Source organism: Theobroma cacao, chromosome 8, assembly GCF_053813885.1.
Source record: "Theobroma cacao isolate CCN51 chromosome 8, ASM5381388v1, whole genome shotgun sequence".
Classification (NCBI taxonomy): domain Eukaryota; kingdom Viridiplantae; phylum Streptophyta; class Magnoliopsida; order Malvales; family Malvaceae; genus Theobroma; species Theobroma cacao.
The window spans coordinates 10,477,647-10,497,275 of NC_142646.1; the positions used below are offsets into that span (position 1 = coordinate 10,477,647).

The 19,629-nt window shown below is 31.4% G+C and overlaps 1 protein-coding gene across 2 annotated transcripts; it reads left to right on the forward strand.

Moving 5' to 3' along the window:
* The first annotated feature begins 16,808 nt into the window (after positions 1-16,808).
* Positions 16,809-19,357, forward strand: LOC18592613 (WAT1-related protein At1g43650-like). Of its 2 annotated transcripts, XM_018125589.2 has the most exons (7): positions 16,809-17,026; positions 17,118-17,177; positions 17,262-17,378; positions 17,497-17,746; positions 17,838-17,996; positions 18,576-18,727; positions 18,968-19,357. In XM_018125589.2, exons 1-7 carry the CDS (start codon positions 16,824-16,826, stop codon positions 19,107-19,109), a joined length of 1,083 nt encoding a protein of 360 aa, XP_017981078.2. In that variant the 5' UTR covers positions 16,809-16,823; the 3' UTR covers positions 19,110-19,357. The 2 variants fall into 2 exon arrangements, with proteins under 2 accessions (XP_017981078.2, XP_088665289.1); XM_088809163.1 differs by lacking the exon at positions 17,118-17,177.
* Positions 19,358-19,629: the final 272 nt, after the last annotated feature.

Sequence of the window (19,629 nt, forward strand, 5' to 3'; positions counted from 1 at the left end):
CAGTGCTCTTTGCCTTGCCTTCTTGGATTGGGTTCAGTGTCACTTGGTAGAGTGCCTTAAGGTCTACTATTGGCAGCATTAGCTAACTAACCCAATTTGGTCTAGAGATTTTTGAGAGATGTTGATTGGCTCTAAATTAATGCAGGTTGACTTTGAATGACAGCATCATTCTTTGCCATGTATTGCCTAAACATCTTGTCCATTTTTAGTTTTTTCTCTGGCATAGGAGCTCAAGGATGTGGTGGAAATCTCAAAGGAGAATTTGGCTTAAGAGCTAATAAAGATGCTTAGTTGTTGTTCCAAGAGAAAATAGGATGATTCATCTTCCCCGAATTATATGTGTTGGAATAAGGATTATTTTGTCACTATCTATTTCCAACATAATGGGTTGTTTTAGTGTAAATAGGATAATGATCACTTGAATGTCCTTCCCTACATAAATCACAAGTCACAAAAGGGCTCTAAACGGTATTAACACTCAAACTATCAATTTTTTTATGAGAACAGCTAAATGTGAAGTCAAGGTATTAATTGCATCAAGCTCATGGATTCTAGCAAGTTTTCTTACCCCTAATATCTCTAATAGCCATTAGTAATTATTTAAAGCCATCTTTTCTAGCATATTATATGCCTCATCAATGGATATACTCATAAGAGCACCTCCAATTGCAACATCAATTATGGTTCTAATTGGTTATAGCAAACCATTATAAAAAGTATGAATTTGTAGCCATTTAGGTAACCCATGGTGAGGATATCTCTTTAGCAAATCCTTATAGCTCTCCTAAGCCTTATATAATGTTTCAGAATCAAGTTGTATAAAAGAGTTGATATCATTACGCATATTTGCTGCTTAGTTGGTGGAAAGAATTTTACCAAGAATTTCTGAGCTAAATCATCCCAAAAACTAATAGAAACAGTTGGAAGCGAATTCAACCAACTATTTGCCTTGTCTCTCAGTGAAACCAAGAAAAGCCTTAATCTAATGGTATCATCAAAAACACCATTATTTTTAAAAGTATTGCAAATCTTTAAGAAATTCACAATATGTGCATTAAGATGATCACCTAGCAATTCCCCAAGCTGAACAAAAATCTGAGTTATCTAAATGATTGCTGGCTTGATTTCAAAATTATTGGCTTGGATGATAGGTCTACAAATTCTAGAATGAAGGCTTTGAATGAGAGGTACAACATATTTTCGAAAGGATTTATTTTCTTGTTTTGATTGCCCATGATTTTGCTTATCTCTTTGTTGTCCAGCCATCGATTCGAATTGAGTTGAAACTTCTAAATTTTTCCTCTTGAGTTTTCAAAAAGTCTTTTCAATTTCTGAATCAAAATGAACAATTTTCAAATTTCTAGCTCTTTGCATACAACAACCAAAAGTGCCAAAAAACAAAGAAAAAAGAAAGTTTGAATAAAGACTAAGATTACTTGTTATTAATATTAACTAAGAAGATTTTACAAAATTCCTCGACAACGGCACCAAAAACTTGTTATTAATTTTCTCACACAAGTGCACGTGTCATAAACAAGTAATATAGTGAAAAGTAGAATGTTGATCCCATAAAAAATTGAATTAAATTTCTTTACTAAGTACTAAACTTAAAACACCTTAATCTTATCCAAATAACTGAGTATAAACTACTAAAAAAATTAAATACACTAAAATCAAAATTAAAGTTGAAAGCAAAAGTCACAATTTAACTAGAATCAAATATCAAAAGTTCTAGAACCATAATGTCCCCTCAATGTTTCATCTGAATTTCTTCTATTCCTCTTTACTTACTAGATAAGCTTTCATACTTTGTTTTCTAACTCCTTTTGATATAACAAAAAATGGGATAATATTTTGAGTAAATTTCCTAGATTTCTTGATTACCATGGTTGGATTTATACTGAAAATGTTTTTAAATTGTCTCAAATACTTTGAAAAATAAGCGTAAATCCAGAGGGAGTTCTTCATAAGAAACTTTGAAATATTTTCAGGCCATGACCGACGCAAGAGCCCAATGGGCTCAACCCATTAAGCCCAAGCAAGCCTACTTATTTGATCTTATACATTAATCCCTATTCCTTTAGAATCCAAAGCTCAAAATGTTCAAATACCATTTCTTTGAAAACGATTCATAAAACCCAATCATACATTCATAATGGCATCATCCACCAATTTATTCATTAATAGATTAACAATTATTCTTAATGTTCACATTAAATATTCACATACATATAATTAGACATTGATCGTCAGTGGAGTGACTCTGGGCACAATGGATAATACTTAGTGTCACGTTAAACCTACCGAGCAATGCACAGGGAGGAACACCTCATCCTAGGATCCAATCACCTTTAACTCAGGAAACCTAAAACATGAATTTTGAAAACGTAAGTATAAACTCAGTGAGTGAATATAGGAAGGGAACAAGCATCAGTACAAGAGGTTTTAGAAATAATGATGCATTTATGTTGAAGACAATGCAATTTAACTCAATTTCTTGTCACAATGGAAATCTGTCTTTACTACGGTGAAAATCAAGTGGAAATTGTTTCTCAAGTTTTAACAATAAAAAATCAATGCAACCACAATATAATTTCCAAAAACCTCTATATATATCATATATATAACCACCGGCCTCGCCCCCAACTCTGTCTCAGCTTATGTGCATTACCACACCGCACATAGCCAGGTTAGCACAGCTCATGTGCACTCCTACACAGCACATGGCTGGGTCAGCACAGCTCATGTGCAATCCTACACCGCACATGGCTGGGTCATAATTATCATACAAAAATATCATTTAATGTATAATATACACATCAACATATTGTAGAAACTCATGAATTCATCATTTTCATATCTCATAATATCAAAACATTTCATCAAGGGTTTGTTCCCATTCAACTTTTAAAGAAAAACCAACAAAATATTTCAAGTGGCTCAATCAAGCATAAAATCATTTATTCCAAAACATTTTAATGCAAGTTCACTCACCTGGCAACAACGAGATATCAAGTTGCTATTTGTTCGGAGGTGTCTCTAACTATTTTCACTGGTCGGTCGCTCGTTATTTACTCCGACATGCCCCCACAATACTCTAACTTTATCTTTGCACTTCCTAGCAATAATACGAACTCAATATATTTAATTACATAAGTATACGAGCAGCACTTCAATCAATTAATCCTTACTCAAATTTATATTTTTCCTCTTATCATGAAACCATCTTCAATTAACTCACATCTTAATACATTTTTACTAAAATTGCTTATATCCATTGCTTACGTAATTCCTTAAATTATATTAGCGGCAACTTAATTATGATGTCACGTGTCTACTTCAGCCTTTCTAAATAATTTCCACCCAAATCCATCTTATATTTCCACACATAATCCACATATATGGCAGCAATAGTCATTCTCACTTTCAATCGATTATTTCCTAGTTTACACGCATCGTTATCTATTTAACTTTCAATACTTTGTTTCTCAATCCTCCATCCACAATATTCCTTTTTCATTTCTTTCAAATCACATGCCATACAATCTTAACAATTTTCAACTAGCTTATGCAAGTTGATCCTTTCAACAACAATAATTTCCCACAATATTCAACTAACCATAGGCTTTAAAACATAGTGTTAAGCTTATCGTTTTCCTTTTCCACTTTGAGTCCTTCATGTACCCATGGGTTTATTGGCTTACATGTTATCAATTTTTCTCCAATCAAGCCAATCTTTGTTGCCACAAGAGATTTCTCTAAGTCACTAACTCATTTTCAAAGACTACTCAAGCCAAAAACAAGAATTCTTATCGTTCCTTGCTTGAATCACCAAAACCAAGCTTTTTCTTCCTTTCTCTCTTTTTCTTTCTTCTTCTCCTAGAGTTTATATGTGCTGGAAATTGGGGTTAGAAGTTGTAACTTTGGTGCACAAGAAGTTGGGAGAAGAATGAAGCAAGAAGAGAAAAGAAATGAAAAGAAAACAAGGAAAAAAATGAAAGAAAATTAGTTTTCCATGGGAGAATGAGAGAATGGCGTTGGAAGCTTCAAGAATGAAGAAGAAAATATCTTGCTGGGAGGATAAAGACTGTTTTGGGCTGATAAGGATGAAAGTCAAAGCTTCCTTTGGAAGCTTTGACCAAACTTTATGCAAAAGTACCATTTTGCCCTTTAAGTTTCTTTCCATTTTAATTTAGTCTTCCCAACACTCATTTAACTCCAATTTCCTTTTATTATCTTCTTCTACATATGTACAAATAAAGTATGAAGTTGGTACTCCAACGTACTGTCCCCATAATATTTAAAATATTTATTTACTTGTGCTATCTTTACTTAATAAAGACACGTGACCCCATTAACGTCATTTTTCTCCGAAATTTTTCTCATTCTTCTTCTCCCCCACTTAGGTTGCCCATATACTCCTTCTTCATGAAAAATTTTGACATTGAATAAACTATTAATATTTTAATATTATTTTATTAATAAAATATTATTTTATTTTAAAAATTTCCTCTTGTCTCCTCTTGTCCCCTTGGTACCCAAAATACCTTATTATGCCTCAATTGACTTCCAAATCACTTTTTATCTCACAAATTCTTCTATAAAAAATTATTATTTTATTATTATTTTCTCGTGTGCGGAATATTTTATCCCAAACCATTCCTTTTATCTTTCATCATTTCTAAACATTATAATTAACCTCAATTAGCATCCAATAAGTTTTATTAGTCACCATATCAAAGTACGGGGTATTGTACTTTAACTCTTAATTTTGTCATATAAAAAAAGGGGAGATTGTTAGGTTTGAAATTGAGTTTAGTTTTGAATAGGGATATCAATGGGTACCCTATTATAGGGTATCCGCGAGTACTCGACCCTGTTACACCAGGTTATGGTACTCAATAAACAAGTTCGAGACGGGTTCGAGTAGTGATATTACTATCCGAATCGGGGTTTAAGGTAGGGTTCGGGTACCACTTTTTGGGTACCCATTACCCGAACTCAATTTTGTAATATTCGGGTTCCGCGAGTACCTACCCCAAACCCGACTATAATACTCGTATATATATTTTTTTATTATTTAAATAATTAAATAAAAATGGTCCACTTTTGTTGTTGATTTGATTTGGACCCAAATAAGGAAAAAAAGCAACCAAAATCCTTACCATCTTGACAAACAATTTCTTTTATTAAATGTTGACAAATATATTAAAAATATGGTTAGTCAACTTATTAATGTGATGACATTAATATATATATAAATTAAAAAATTATTAGATTATTAATTATGTTTAAATAATATGAATATCATATCATATTACAAAGGAATATAATTACTATTATATACATTTTTAATATAAATATATTTACTTTTTATTTTGAGTTAACATTACAAAAATTATAACTTATAACATATATACATAAAGAGAGTCTTTGAGTTTAGAATAGTTTTGGAATCTAACTATTTTTTTAATTTCATGTAATTAAAGACAAACTCTTATAGTTAATTAAATTAATTCATTAAACTATGATTATTAATTAACTTGGAATATTTTTAAATATATATACATTATATAAATTGAGTTCATTTATAAGAAATATAATTACTATATCATATATATAATACTTTTAGTATATATACTTTAAATATAAATATATTTACTTTCTATTTTATGTTAAAATTACAAAAATTATAACTTATAAAATTATTAAAAAAAAAAAAAATATATATATATATATATATATACACACACACACACACTTTATAGTATATAACTTGTAATGTCTTTTAACACATACACTTTATATTATAAATTATGTTCATTTATAAAGAATATAATTACTATTATATAAATTAATTATTAAATAATATATATACCTTTATTTATATAAATTTATAATGGAATAAACTTAATTATCTAAAAAGAAGTTGCGAGATTAGAATAGTTTTGAAACTTAACTATTATTTTTAATTTCATGTAATTAAAGATAGCTATTTTTTTAATTTAATGTAACTAAAGATAAATCCATATAATTAATTAAATTAATTAATGAAACTATGATTATTAATTGAATTGTAATGTCTTTTATATATTGAGTTCATTTATAAAGAATATAATTACTATTATATATATATATATATACACTAAAATACTTTTAATATATACACTTTAAATATAAATATATTTACTTTTTATTTTGTGTTAACATTATAAAAATTATAACTTATAAAATTATTAATTGTAATATATATATATATATATATACTTTATAGCATATAACTTGTAATGTCTTTTAACACATACACTTTATATTATATATTTGGATATTATAGTATATACACTAGTTGTTTGGATATTTATTTTTAGTTATTGAAGTTTATGTTGTTGTTGTTTGGATATATGTGTTTGGTTATTTAAATTTATGTTATTTGTTTGGATCTTTGTGTTTAGTTATTTAAGTTTATGTTGTTATTTGGATATTTGTATATAGTTATCTAAGTTTATGTCGTTGTATGGATATTTGTTTTTAGCTATTTAAGTTTATGTTTAAGATCTTTGCTTTTTATTATTTAAATTCAAATTTTATTATTTGTGTTTTTATTAATTTAATTAATAGTTAATTTTATAAAATATGTAAAGAAATATTATTGTATATGTATACGAGTTCAAGTTCAGGTAATTGGGTACCCATGAAGAAGATTTTAATAATTTTTTTATCTAATCAATTTTTTAAATGGGTTAGGGTAATTATAGGGTAGTAAAAACGTAATAAGGTTAGAGTTAGGATAGTAATTTTTAAAATTATTCGGGTAGTTAATAGGACTCAGGTAATTGATTTTTTATAGGGTTAGGGTTCGCGTATCTTGAAATTAATAGGTACCCTACCCGTTGACAACCCTAATTTTGAAATGACAAAATTTAATGATCTAAATATGCTTTGAAACTAAGTGAAAATGATTTTGAACTTGAAGAACAATCCTTAAAGAGTTTTGAAGTAATTTCTAAAAGGAAAAACTTTTTGAACACTTTAAATCTCAAGTTCCTACTATCAGAATCAACTTCTAAATGAGAAAAATCGATTCTCTGTAAAACAAAAGGCAATATTTCTTTTTTGGAACAGAAAGAATTGACTTCTTTAGAAAGAAAACATTGACTCTTAAAGATACAAAAGCTACTAGAAGAACAAGAATCGATATCAGAAGAAGTAAACATCGATTCTCGAGAAAGCAAAAGACTTTGGAAAGTCACTAGAAAAGTAAGAATCTGTTGGTCCCTATAATATGTGCTAGAGGGGGGGTGAATAGCACAATTTGGCTCTTAACAATATTGGAAACTAATTTTCAGAACTTAAGAAAATAAAAACAGAGTATAAAATGCACAGCAATTTAGAGTGATTCGGTCCAAGACTTACCTCCACTACCTTGATTATCCAACCAAAGATTTTTCCACAAACTCACTAAACACCGGTGAAATTCACAAGCTTTCACCAAGCTTTACAATGGCTTTTACCAGCCTCAGCCAAAACCTTTTACACTAGTTTTTCACGGGCTCAACCACAACCTTTAACAATCAAGCTATCCCAAGCTTGAACAACCCCTTAGAGTGACTCCTTCACTCTAAGAATACAAGAGAAGTAGTAAAAGAATGTACCTATGATCACTGGTTGATCTGAGTGATACAAGATTGAGTGCTAAATACAAATGCAAGAGTAGGCGTTTAAGTGCAGACAAGTGCAGTGAAGCTTTTTTGATTTTTCAACTTTCTATGGCTCAAATCTCTTTCAAGGCTTCTTAAAACTTGCTTTTAATTGTTGGAAGACCCTTTTATACATGGAGATGCAACTCTGATGGTAGTTTGACAATTTATGACCGTTGGCAACAGTTGAAGATGAGTTCTAGCCGTTAATCTGTCTTGTAGTGCTCTGGTTCAAATTGCAGACAGAGAGCTCTTAGTCGACTGACTTGGTTGCCTAAGTTGGTTCTGCTTTAGGTTGCAGATTCTAACAAAGAGCAGTTAGTCGACTAATTTGGTTAACTAAGTTGATTCTGTTTTCAAACTCTTCAGCCCACCATTCCTCCAATTTGAAACTTGGTCAACCAATATTCTTCTTCCTTGTTTCACCAATAGGCTTCCTCCTTGTTAGATAGTTACATCTTGTTGTTTTTATTCCTCTTTTTCTTTTGATATACTCTTTGAGGAGTTAAATGATTAATTTTTTGTGCACACTCAAGTAAAGATATTAGATACAAATGAATGGGAATGTTTTATTATCATCAAAAACTAATGGAGCCAACAGAATCGACTTCTCAGGCATCACATAATTGATTCCTAAAGCTGTAAAGAGAAAAATTAAAAACTTGGAGAAAAAGAAAATATTGGGTAGAAGAACAAAAATGGAGCGAGAAAAAGCAAATTTGAATTTTGATTTTGGCACGAAACGAGAAAAAATAATCGATATTTAAAGAGGCAAAGATCTATTCTCAGAAAATAAAAAAGTTACAGACTTTAAAGTGGGATAAGAAGAATCGATGCCTTAAGAATGCAAAGATCGATTCTCAAAAACCAAAAAGCCCTAGACTTGAAATGCGGCAAAAAGAATCGATATCTCAAGAATGAAAAAACCGATTATCAGAAAATAAAAAGCTTCAGCCTTCAAGTGAGACAAGAAGAATTGATATCACAAGAGTGGAAAGATCGATTCTCAAAAAATAGAAAGTCTCGGGATATAAAAGAATCAATATGTAAAACCTGACCTTATAAAATACTATTCATGACATACATGTGATGATAGCATGATTGCATGTTAGGAGAGTCCCGAAAAATTTACAAAAGTCGGTATTGTACCTAGAGGTACAACAAAGTTTATTTAATCCTCGAACTAGATCAAATAGGAATTTTAAGGTGAGATTAAGAGATTTCACAGTTCATGGATGACTTAAAATGGTAATTTGGAGTTTGAGGATCAATTTGGAGTCAAATCAAAATTTTCACTAACTAGGGGTAAAATGGTCATTTGCCACCTGGGGACAAAATGAAAATTTTAGAAAGGAATGTTTTGGCCCCATTTGACTTATTGGAGTATAATTTGACTTATTGGAGTATGGTTTGAGGTTTAGAAGTGAAAATTTTCAATCTCGGTATAATTTGGTGTATAAGGGTAAAATGGTAATTTTACCACCTCAGGGGCAAAATTGTAATTTTCCACCACCACCAGGATATTTTTTCCAGCACATGGTCTTCCTTTGTCTTCATCTTTGACCTTTGACTAAACATGTGGTGGAGATAAAATGTTTAAATTTTTAAAATTTTAAAAATGGACCAATTAGAAAATGCCATGTGTCAAGCTTATGATATTTTATTATTTAACTTAAAAATCAGCATAAATCAGCCATTTACTCTCCAAATATTTGGCCAAGCAGGGAAGAGAGAGAAAGAGAGGAAGAACAAACCCTAGGTGAGGAATTTCAAGAGAAAAAGTGTGGAAAATCAAGGAAAACAAGTGAAAAAGGTAGGATTTTTCAACTTAAGCTTGAAATCTATTTTCCTTAAGCATTTCTCTTCATTTTCCATGCTTAAATTGCATGTTTTTATGATGAATTGTTGGCTGATCAAAATGGGTTAGGAGAGAGAAAGTTATTGGATTTATTTGATTTTAATTTATGTTAGTATTTTTAGTTAGTTTAGCATATTTAGAAATAAAACAACAAGAAAAGAATTTATTTTCTCCCACAACCATTAATGGCTGAATTTACCATGTATTGAGTGAGGATGAGCTTGATTTTTATTCTAGTAGAATTGGTTAAGAAATGATGAATTATGAGCCTAGAAAAATAATGGGAATTTTCAGAGCAAAAATACGAATTTTTACCCACTAGGGGTATTTTCGTAATTTACTATCGAGACCGATAATTTGCACCACACTGAGGGACATTAAGTTAATTTGGGTGCAATTGAGGTATAGAAACTGAAAAGAATTAAATTGGAGTTTAAACGGACGCGTTAGGAATTTAATCGGGTGATAAGACGAATTAGGCCAATACTGAGTTTAGATAGTTACCAATGCATTTTTGCATTTCATATCATGCATTGATAGTCGAAATTAGTTTAATTTTGATTTAGTACCAACTTGGTGAAATTCTCGATTTTGTACTGTGTCAAGGTGGTGAGTCCTCCGATAAAGGCAAGGAAATTGCATCCGAGGACCAGTAGACAGAGTGCTTCGAAAGTCTGCATTCTAGACATTGTGACTAAACTTACTGTCATTTTAATTATCTAGGGTGGTTTTTAGATGATTTCATGAATTCTATGAAAAAAGAAATTTAAAAAGGTAAATTTTCATGTTTTATGAATAAATGTGTTTCAATGAAATTAAATTATAAATTGTTTTGAAATTAATAGTGATTTTGAAAAATAGAGTACACGGAGACTGTTAATTGTGGCAATTTGATTGTTTAAATTAATTGACTTATGATAAATCGAGTATGATTGGCTAGTTGGTAATTGTATTGAAATGCGAATTGTTTGGTTACCTTGAAAAACTGTGAATTACAAAATTGCCATATCATGTTATTGAGTTTTATTATATGATGGATTATATATTAATTAATCACTACAGTAGGGGGTTTCTGTGGATCAGCCTTTTAGAGGGGCACGGTAAACCCCATTATATTCTTACCTCGAACGGAGAGGCGCGTAGGGTATCTCCTGAGGTAAAGTTTAGGGTTCACTTCACGCTAAACCACCACGTGAGGGGGAACTCAGCCAACGCTAGGGAACGACTATGTTTTCAAAATAAAAACATGATTTATGTGAAATGTGAATTTTAATAGCCTTGGCGGTCTCGGTAGGATGCCTAGGCCAAGGTGTCCCCGAGAATGGATTTATGGCACAAGCCTAGATTTTTATTAGATTCATAAGCATTTTTACGTATTTTGAACGAGATGTGTTCTAATTGTATAACCCAGTTTATGATGATTTACTTTATTGTCTCCATGTACTCAACTCTAGATGTTTATGATGATGTCTGTTTACTCATTGGGATTTTCTAATCTCACCACCCTCCTTTTCACCAATTTCAGGTTCAGTATAGACTGTAGATAGCTGATCTCATCGAGGACTACAGTGGGATCTGCATTTTCCAAACTGTAGGTTCACAGTCCTCTTTACTTTTGTTTATTCGGGGGCACTCTTGTTATTGTAAATTAAATTAAATATTTTGGCTTACTGTATTTAAGTATGTATAAATTTATTTAGCTTTTACGCTATAAAAATTATTCACGTATAACTCTATAAATATTGTTTTATAAGAAAATAGAATATTTTACTTAATATTTCTTTTATTTTCTTATTATATTCAAATAACCATAATTTCGTTTTAAATGAAGATTTTAGACTTTTAAACTCATTTTGAATATGAATTATGTGTTTTGTACTTGTATATTACGTTTTAGCCAGTTTCAAAATTTTTTAGAAAAATGACCAAAATACCCCTGTGAGACGAAAAATTAATATTTTATTTGTTTAAAGTTGGAAACAGCTTAAAATCTTTTAGAACACGATATTTGACAATGGTTGCTCACAAGGGAATAGAGAAACTGATAGTAAAGCCTTGCGAGGTTTCGGGTTGACATTTCGGAGAATAAGTGTCTACCAGGACATCGCGGCGATTGTCACAGGCTCGAGGGGAGTACCGGGTCATGACACAATATCTCACACGTCTACAAATTGGTTCTTGAAAATCGACAGCCTCGATTCAAAATGGTGCCAACATTCAACAACGAGACAAAAATCCATCTTAACAAGCAAAAATCAAAAAGTAGTATAAATATCTCAGTGAAGAATGTCATTGGACAAGAAAAACCAGTGAGAAACAAGAGAAAGAAGAGAAAAGAGCAAGAAAATTATTTTTTAAGAGTAGGAGAAAGTTGAGATTTTTAAATATTATTTATTTTCTATCTGTATAGCAGATTCTTAGAAAAGAGCTTTCATTCTTCAGTTCTTATTCTTTGAAATATCTTCATCTTTTTGTGCTTAGCTTAGCTTAGCAGCCTTTTGAGGTCTTTAGTTGAGAAACGTGTTAGAATCTACTATTGTAAAGTTATACCTCCATCGCAAAAGGTAATGTAAAGTTATACCTTCATTGTAAAAGGTCTCCATTGTAAAAGGCAGTGTAAGGTTATTCTTGTATTGTAAAAGGTAGAGAAAGGTTATACCTTCATAGAAAAGATTGAGAAAGGTTATACTTCCTCAAGAAAAGGTAGTATGTTAAAGGTTATGCCTAAACTTGATTTAAAAGACAATGGTTAGTGGATTCCAACTCCTTGTGCTATCACGGGAAAGGATGTAGGCTTTGAAGGTCAAACCTTTATAAAATCGTGGCTGAGTACTCTTTCCATTTTCATTCTCTTTACTAGCTTCATTCTTTCTCATCATAAGTTTTCATACACTAGTATTTAAGGTTTGTCTTAAAAAGTTCTTATTTTTAACTTTGCTATAAAAAGATCAAATTTTTATTTAAAAAACCAATTCATCCCCCTCTTAGTTACTTTACTTTAAGCTTCTATATCTCACATTATTATTAAAATATTTGTCTAATTTTTTATTTATTCTCTGCTGGCATTTTTCATTTTTTAATTTATATTCTCATTAAAATTTTAAAATATTAATAATTTGTAAGTTAAACATTAATAATTTTAAAATATTAATATTTTATTTATAATTTAAACATTATATGATTAAAATATTAAAATATTAATAATTTTTAAAATTTTAAATTTTAAATATTAAATATTAATTTTTTATAATTTGTAATTAAAATATTAAATATTTTTATTTTAAATTCTTATAAGGGGCATTTTAATCTTATCAATTTTAAAAGCTATTCTCCCAACCATGGACTAGCAAATACTACGGGAGGGGTTGGGTTTAATTAAGCATGGTTTTTGGCTGATTTTGAAGACTAGTTAATATTCAAGAATAGCTTTTTCTTGAGACATTACCTACTAAATAAGGGAAATAGAGAGGAATAGCTTAGCTATTCTCCGTACCAACGTGCTATAAGGGAATTTAATAAACAAAATGAAAAAAAATAGAGAAATGAATACACGTAAATATTATATTATTTAAATGAAGAATTATGAAAATTTGAACCAGTTTTTCTCATTTTTATTTATTCTAAAATTTGGAGTTTCATTGAACTAGATTTAATAAGGATTTAGAGTCTGTGGCTTTGATTCTCTTTAGAGAGAGAGAGAGAGAGAGAGAGAGAGAGAGAGAGAGAGAGAGAAAGCAAGAGCTCTAGAGAGAGAAAGCACGTGTAGTAAAAGCGCTTGAGGATTTAACATAGCAAAGAGAAGGAACAAACAACGACAGTAAGCTGCTTGTTTTTCTCCTTTCCTAATTAGATTCCTAAAATCTTCTCTGTTTTTCGGGAAAAAAAAAAAACACTTCCTGCGTCTTCTATTCATTGAGTTTTTAAGGTTGGTTCAGTGCAAGGGTAGATCCACCTTTATAAGAATGGAATCAAATGACACCACTCAATTGTTAAAAATCTATACTAAGTATACTACTTATTTAGAGTTTTATGCAGTTAATGACATTAATGAACTCACAAATTTTTTTATAATTTTGTAGGAGGTGGGGTCAAAGAGTCGAAGTCAAAGTAGATTTATAAAAAAGTAATTTATATATTAATATTTTTAAATAATAAAAGATAAAAAAATTTTCTTATATAATTTAATATTTTATTTAAAAAGTCAAAATCTAAACTACTCTCCCCTCTCTTGAAAAATTCAAGTTTTATTTTTGGGACTTGCAGTGACGCTTCCTTTTCTCAGTCCTTGGCTTTTTTACTCTATCAAAACAACTCATCTAAGCTTCAATTGTTAATAATTTTTAACCCAATTTAAGTTTTTAAATACTTCATGTCTAAATATTTTTTGATTAATTTGAGAGTTTAGGACCCAAACAGAATCTAGCGAATAAAAAATAGTACAGCATGTCAAATAATATCTTGAAATTATGAATCTTTCTTTCTTTTATTTATTTTGTAGATATATTATTTGATTATTTGATTTTTGTATATAATTTTATGTTGTTTGTAGATGCGTATACTTAGTTTTGATTAATGAATAGAAATTTATCAAATCATTAGTTACCTGATAATTTGCTATGCAAAATTATATTTTAGTTTATATTAATGAGAAATGAATAGTAATATTTAATAGGTTTTTATATAAATAAGTTATGAAAAGATTTTTAAAATACAAGAAATTATTTCACAAGACACAAATCCTAAGCAACAACATAATTTTGCTAATGACGGTATCCAATAATCTTCTAAATAAAGTCATGTTGAATTTGATCTAAGTACTCTCCCAATAGCTCATAGATTGAGAGAAAAAAACTAATTATTATTATTATTTTAATTATGATACCACTCAGAAAAATTTCTGAATCTGCTCTTGGTGCAATGTATTCTTGTTCGAAAAGTTCCGAAATTTGATTTCTTTGTAAAAGTTTTTTTTTTTTTACTTTTTTCAGAATATTGATGTTTGTTCCACAGCTTAAATCGATAAACTCTTAGGTGTTTATTTTCTCCAGATCAAGCATTCTCAATACTTTTCCACACTAGAAAGTTGGTTAAAAATGGTTAATGGCTGACACTGTTATTAGGAAGCCAGCAAACAATTGAAGGAGTAGAATTTTGTTGCTGTTGCAAGTGGCAAGAACGGATAAACATAAGATCTGCTTTGAACACAAATCATGATGCGGTGCGGGCCTTAGCATTACTCTGGTGGCTTCTAATAGAATGATACCGTTATTGTCTGTAAACTCTAGTTCTGTATTACAACTTTTGTCAAATTAAAAGAACACATGTCTAATATCTGGAAAAGGACATGAAACCAGCTTCCACCTCTATGGCATCTTTGCAATAAGGTCACATGCTCATTTTTATTAAGAGGATATGCACGGAACCATTGGCTTGTCATACTCACAAAAAAAAGCTTGTTTCTTGTTAATGATTTTTCCATAGACTAGTAAATATTACAATGGTTCATGCGCTGGTAAGATATAATTAAAACTGAGACTTCAGTATAAGATCATAAAAATGGGGGGTTGTATCTTATAATAAATTGAAATTGGACAAAGCTTATGATAATTAATCAGATTAAGTAACGTTTTAACCAAAAAAATCAGATTAAGTAATGATTTTTTCATCAAAAGCAAAAAGGCCGTGGAATATCATAGTGCACGATAATAGTTGCAAGATCTGAACTCAGCTGGTCTGAATTTTTTAATGACAAGCGGGCAAGCTATCAGACAAGATTAGATAGTTATGGATCATCAGGATGTGCTGATCGTTTACCCTTTATAGCGCATCATTACTGAAATTTGAGGTACTCGGTGCGTCGCAGTATGCATGGCAAGATCAAATCAACGAGGTTAAGTAGCGAAAAACAGACAAGGTTGTAATGGTTAGCTCACTTTCAAGATTTTCCCACATGCCAAGGAACTCTGAACTAGACTCAAAAGCTGCAACCTTGCTAAGAGTGTTGGTCAATGTGTTAAATATGTCAGATACATCATGTGGGGAGATCTATGTATTAACAAATGTCAGTATGCTTTATCCTGAAAAAAAAAAAACTCAGGAAAAACAGTTTTTTGGTTGAAATTTGAGAGCAATCCAGGCTCAAAAGTGCATGGTCATTACCACGGTTTCAAATTTTCTGTCTGTCCTTTCATTTTCTTGTCATGCAAAAAGATCTCTGAGAGCCCTTGGAATGGATTCTTTCTCTTGACATTAGAATGGATTCTTGCTGGGTGGCATTCCATTAATTAGCAATTAAGTATAGCATAGCCTAGCCTACCCTACCCGATGAGGATTTGAAAGCATAAGCAATAACATATATTAATAGATCTTAGTTCTTGCAATTGTGAAAGCACTATCCCTAAATATAACTTCTAATTACCTTGTTTTCTGCACTGAAAGAATAAAACGCAACACCTGCTGCCTAAAGACTTTCCATCTCCATTAGACTTTTCTGAGTAATGGAATGTTGTACTATTGGTCTGATTCTTGCTTTAGTGCATATCCACTCAACCTTCTTAGTGGTTCTTATGAGCACTCAAAATGATGTGATAGCTTGCCTTATTGTTTTCCTCAGAGAAACTGCTCATATGTTTAATCTAGATAGAGAACTTAGAGAAAGGTCTCATCCTAATTAGAATAAAACGTACTGCTAATTTGAGAATTCCAACATTCATCAATTAAATCCATGGTGCTCCAAATCATTAATGACAAAAACGCTGGTGCTTTTAGCCATATATGCCTTTGGATGTCTATCCTGTAGCACCAAGCAATATTTAGAAGGGGAGGGGGGTAGTTTTGTAGGTAAAAGAACTGCACATTCGTCATTAAGCTAGCTTTTAATGTTTTTTGAAAGATTAGATGCTAGTCATTTGAATTGCTAAAGACGTGTGCCGATAGCAGATATCCTGGAAAAGCATATTTCACTCTACTGTTCACTAACCCATGCTGCTGTCTCCTTTGAGTCATGAAAAGTAGGGCAAAAGTGTTTTTCTAGTGGTCCTCCATGCCACTATGACAAGCCTAAAATGACTGCTTTCAAAATTTATCAATTGTTGGTTGAAGCAGAAATCTCATTTCAATTTAATGTAAAATAAGAATTGACATTTATGCAGAAAAAAAATAAAAAATAGAACAGTGCTTAAGAGGACTACTGAATGCTTGGTCTCTCTATAAATTGAAGACCTTATCAATTGAAGAGTCACAGAAGGGAGGCTAAGAGACATTACAGCATGAAGAGTTTAATTAAATGTGCAATGGTTATGGAGAACCATAAGCCTTACATTGCAATGCTCTTTGTACAGTTTATATATGCAGGCATGGCCTTGTTTTCGAAAGCAGCAATTGCCAAAGGAATGAACCCTTATGTGTTTGTGGTCTATCGGCAAGCCTTTGCAACTGTCGCCTTAGCTCCATTCGCTTTCTTTCTTGAAAGGTTACTTGAAGTACATAATATTTCTTATTTACATTAAGCCTCAGTCCTTTCCATTGTTCTTATTTTTAGTTTGGGAAACTTTTAATTGCAGTAAGCAGACCTCTCTATCATACAATTTACTCTGCAAGATCTTCTTGATTTCCTTGTGTGGGTACGAACTGGATCTCATTTGATGCCACAATTCAATATTAATGCATGATTGAATTTTCTGACACTCCTTATATGCAAAATTCAGGCTCACCTTGAGTTTAAATCTCTACTATGTTGCAATCAACTACACCACTGCAACATTTGCTGCTGCCACCACCAACACAATTCCTGTCCTCACCTTTATCATTGCCGTTTGCTTAAGGTATATTAAGAAAACAAATTCCCAGCAAGCAAATCCACAAGACAACATACTATTTCTGAAAATGAAGGAAAAATATTAAAGATCTCTTCCACTGAAAGATTGACTTTGAATATTTCAGGATGGAAAGCATATCCATAAGACAACTGCCAGGAATTGCCAAAGTGTTCGGTTCAGTAACCAGTCTTTCTGGAGCCTTGGTGTTTGCTTTTGTTAAGGGGCCACCTATAAAGTTCATGAAGTGGTATCCTGCAACTCAAAAGCAAACTGCACACTCTCTGATTAATAGTTGCTCCTTTGGAGAGTGGATAAAAGGTTCTCTTATCATGCTTGCCGCCAATACAGCTTGGTCTCTGTGGCTTGTTTTGCAGGTTGATCTGAGTTAACATACTCTATTTTTTATTCATTATGCTTTTTCTGCCCCATGTTTTTTTCCTGACTACTACTTATTTTCAATTTTAGGGTCGCATAGTCAAGCAATATCCAGCCAAAATACGCCTTACTGCTCTACAATGCTTCTTTAGCTGCATACAATCTACTTTTTGGGCCATTGCATTAGAGAGAAATCCATCAGCCTGGAGGCTTGGCTGGGACGTTCATCTTCTCTCTGTAGCGTATTGTGTATGTTAATCTCACCCATTATCACCACATGATAATATGGTTAATGATTAGTAAATCCATAAAATTAAATAGTCTTTACAAGCAGGTTATGCCAAAAACAGCAATCAAATTTTCCTCTATAACAATCATATGAAGGCTTCACTTAGTTTGTTGAAATAACTTGAATATCATCAAACCAAGTATTATTTTCCATTTTAGCAGCCTAGAGAAAAAAATCTAGCATTTCTTTTCTAAATCACTTTCAATGGCATGTCCTAGAAAAGAAGTCCTATCAGAATAAAATTGTCGCACTAAATGATGGAAATCCTTTCAATGTTGAGCCTATGAAATCAAACTATAGTGATTATAACACTTTCACTACTTTTCACTACAACATGGGTGCTTATCTAAGTAGGAAATATGGACTTCTGGAGACGCAGCATATTCTTTTTACCAATAGACCAAGGCCTTGTTAATATATATATATATATATATATATGTATGTATGTATGTGTGTGTGAGTGTATGTATGTAAATACAGAGCTTCTAGTAGAGATTAATTATTAGCATCTTTAGCTGACTGTAAAATGATCATGGCAGGGTGTAATTGTCACTGGCATCACATACTTGCTGCAAGTCTGGACTATAGAGAAGAAAGGTCCAGTTTTCACGGCAATTTTCACTCCATTAGCTCTTATAATTACAGCCATCCTCTCTGCATTCCTGTGGAAGGAAACCCTTCACTGGGGAAGGTGCATATTATTACTTTTTTTTTTTTAATTTGTACGCACATGCATGCATACACACATACAGCGTCGATATAAAAATATATAAAAAATTTATATTTAATATATATAAAAATTCATATATATTACATTAATAATATAATCATGACCATTCATTAGGTGTTATTTTCCAATTATTTGATACAATAGCTTATCAGCATATGAAAATTGACAAAGTTCCACATATTTTGAAAATCATTGATGCAGTATTGGTGGGGTTGTCCTGCTCGTGGGAGGTCTTTACAGTGTGTTGTGGGGGAAGAAGAGAGAAGATGGGAAAGGGGTAACAAATGAACAAAATCCGGATACTAAAGAAGAAATTGTACTGGAGTGCATTACACATCACTGACTGATGGGACTGAAATATATGGCAAATGGCTTTGGCCCCTTGATGATGATATTTTCCACAATGAAAATCCTCAGGAAGATAACACCGTTCTAGATTCATCAAACATATCTCTTACTTTCTCTTTTTCCTCTTTCCAACTCCAAACCTATAATTGTAAGGTCTTCACAATCTCTTCAATGTATGAAATGCTCATACTTTTCAGCAGAGATGACTGATACTAGTAAGAAAATGTTCAGAGTTTGACTCCACTCAGCATTGATTAGCTCAGGCCATCTTATTATTAATTGTTCTATTGTCACCACAATTGAGGGATAGCAGCTAAAACAACAGTGTTGCATCATTAATGTGAGTTGGAGGGTAAAAAACATACTTGTTTGCTTTAAAAGGATTGGCTCGCTCTATACATTGGAAACATGTGGAGCTTCCACTTTCCTACATATTTGTAACTTGTCTAGTGAGTTCTATTTGGATATCTCCTTAATAATTCTTTCTTTAAATTTAGTGTTTGTAATTATAAGAG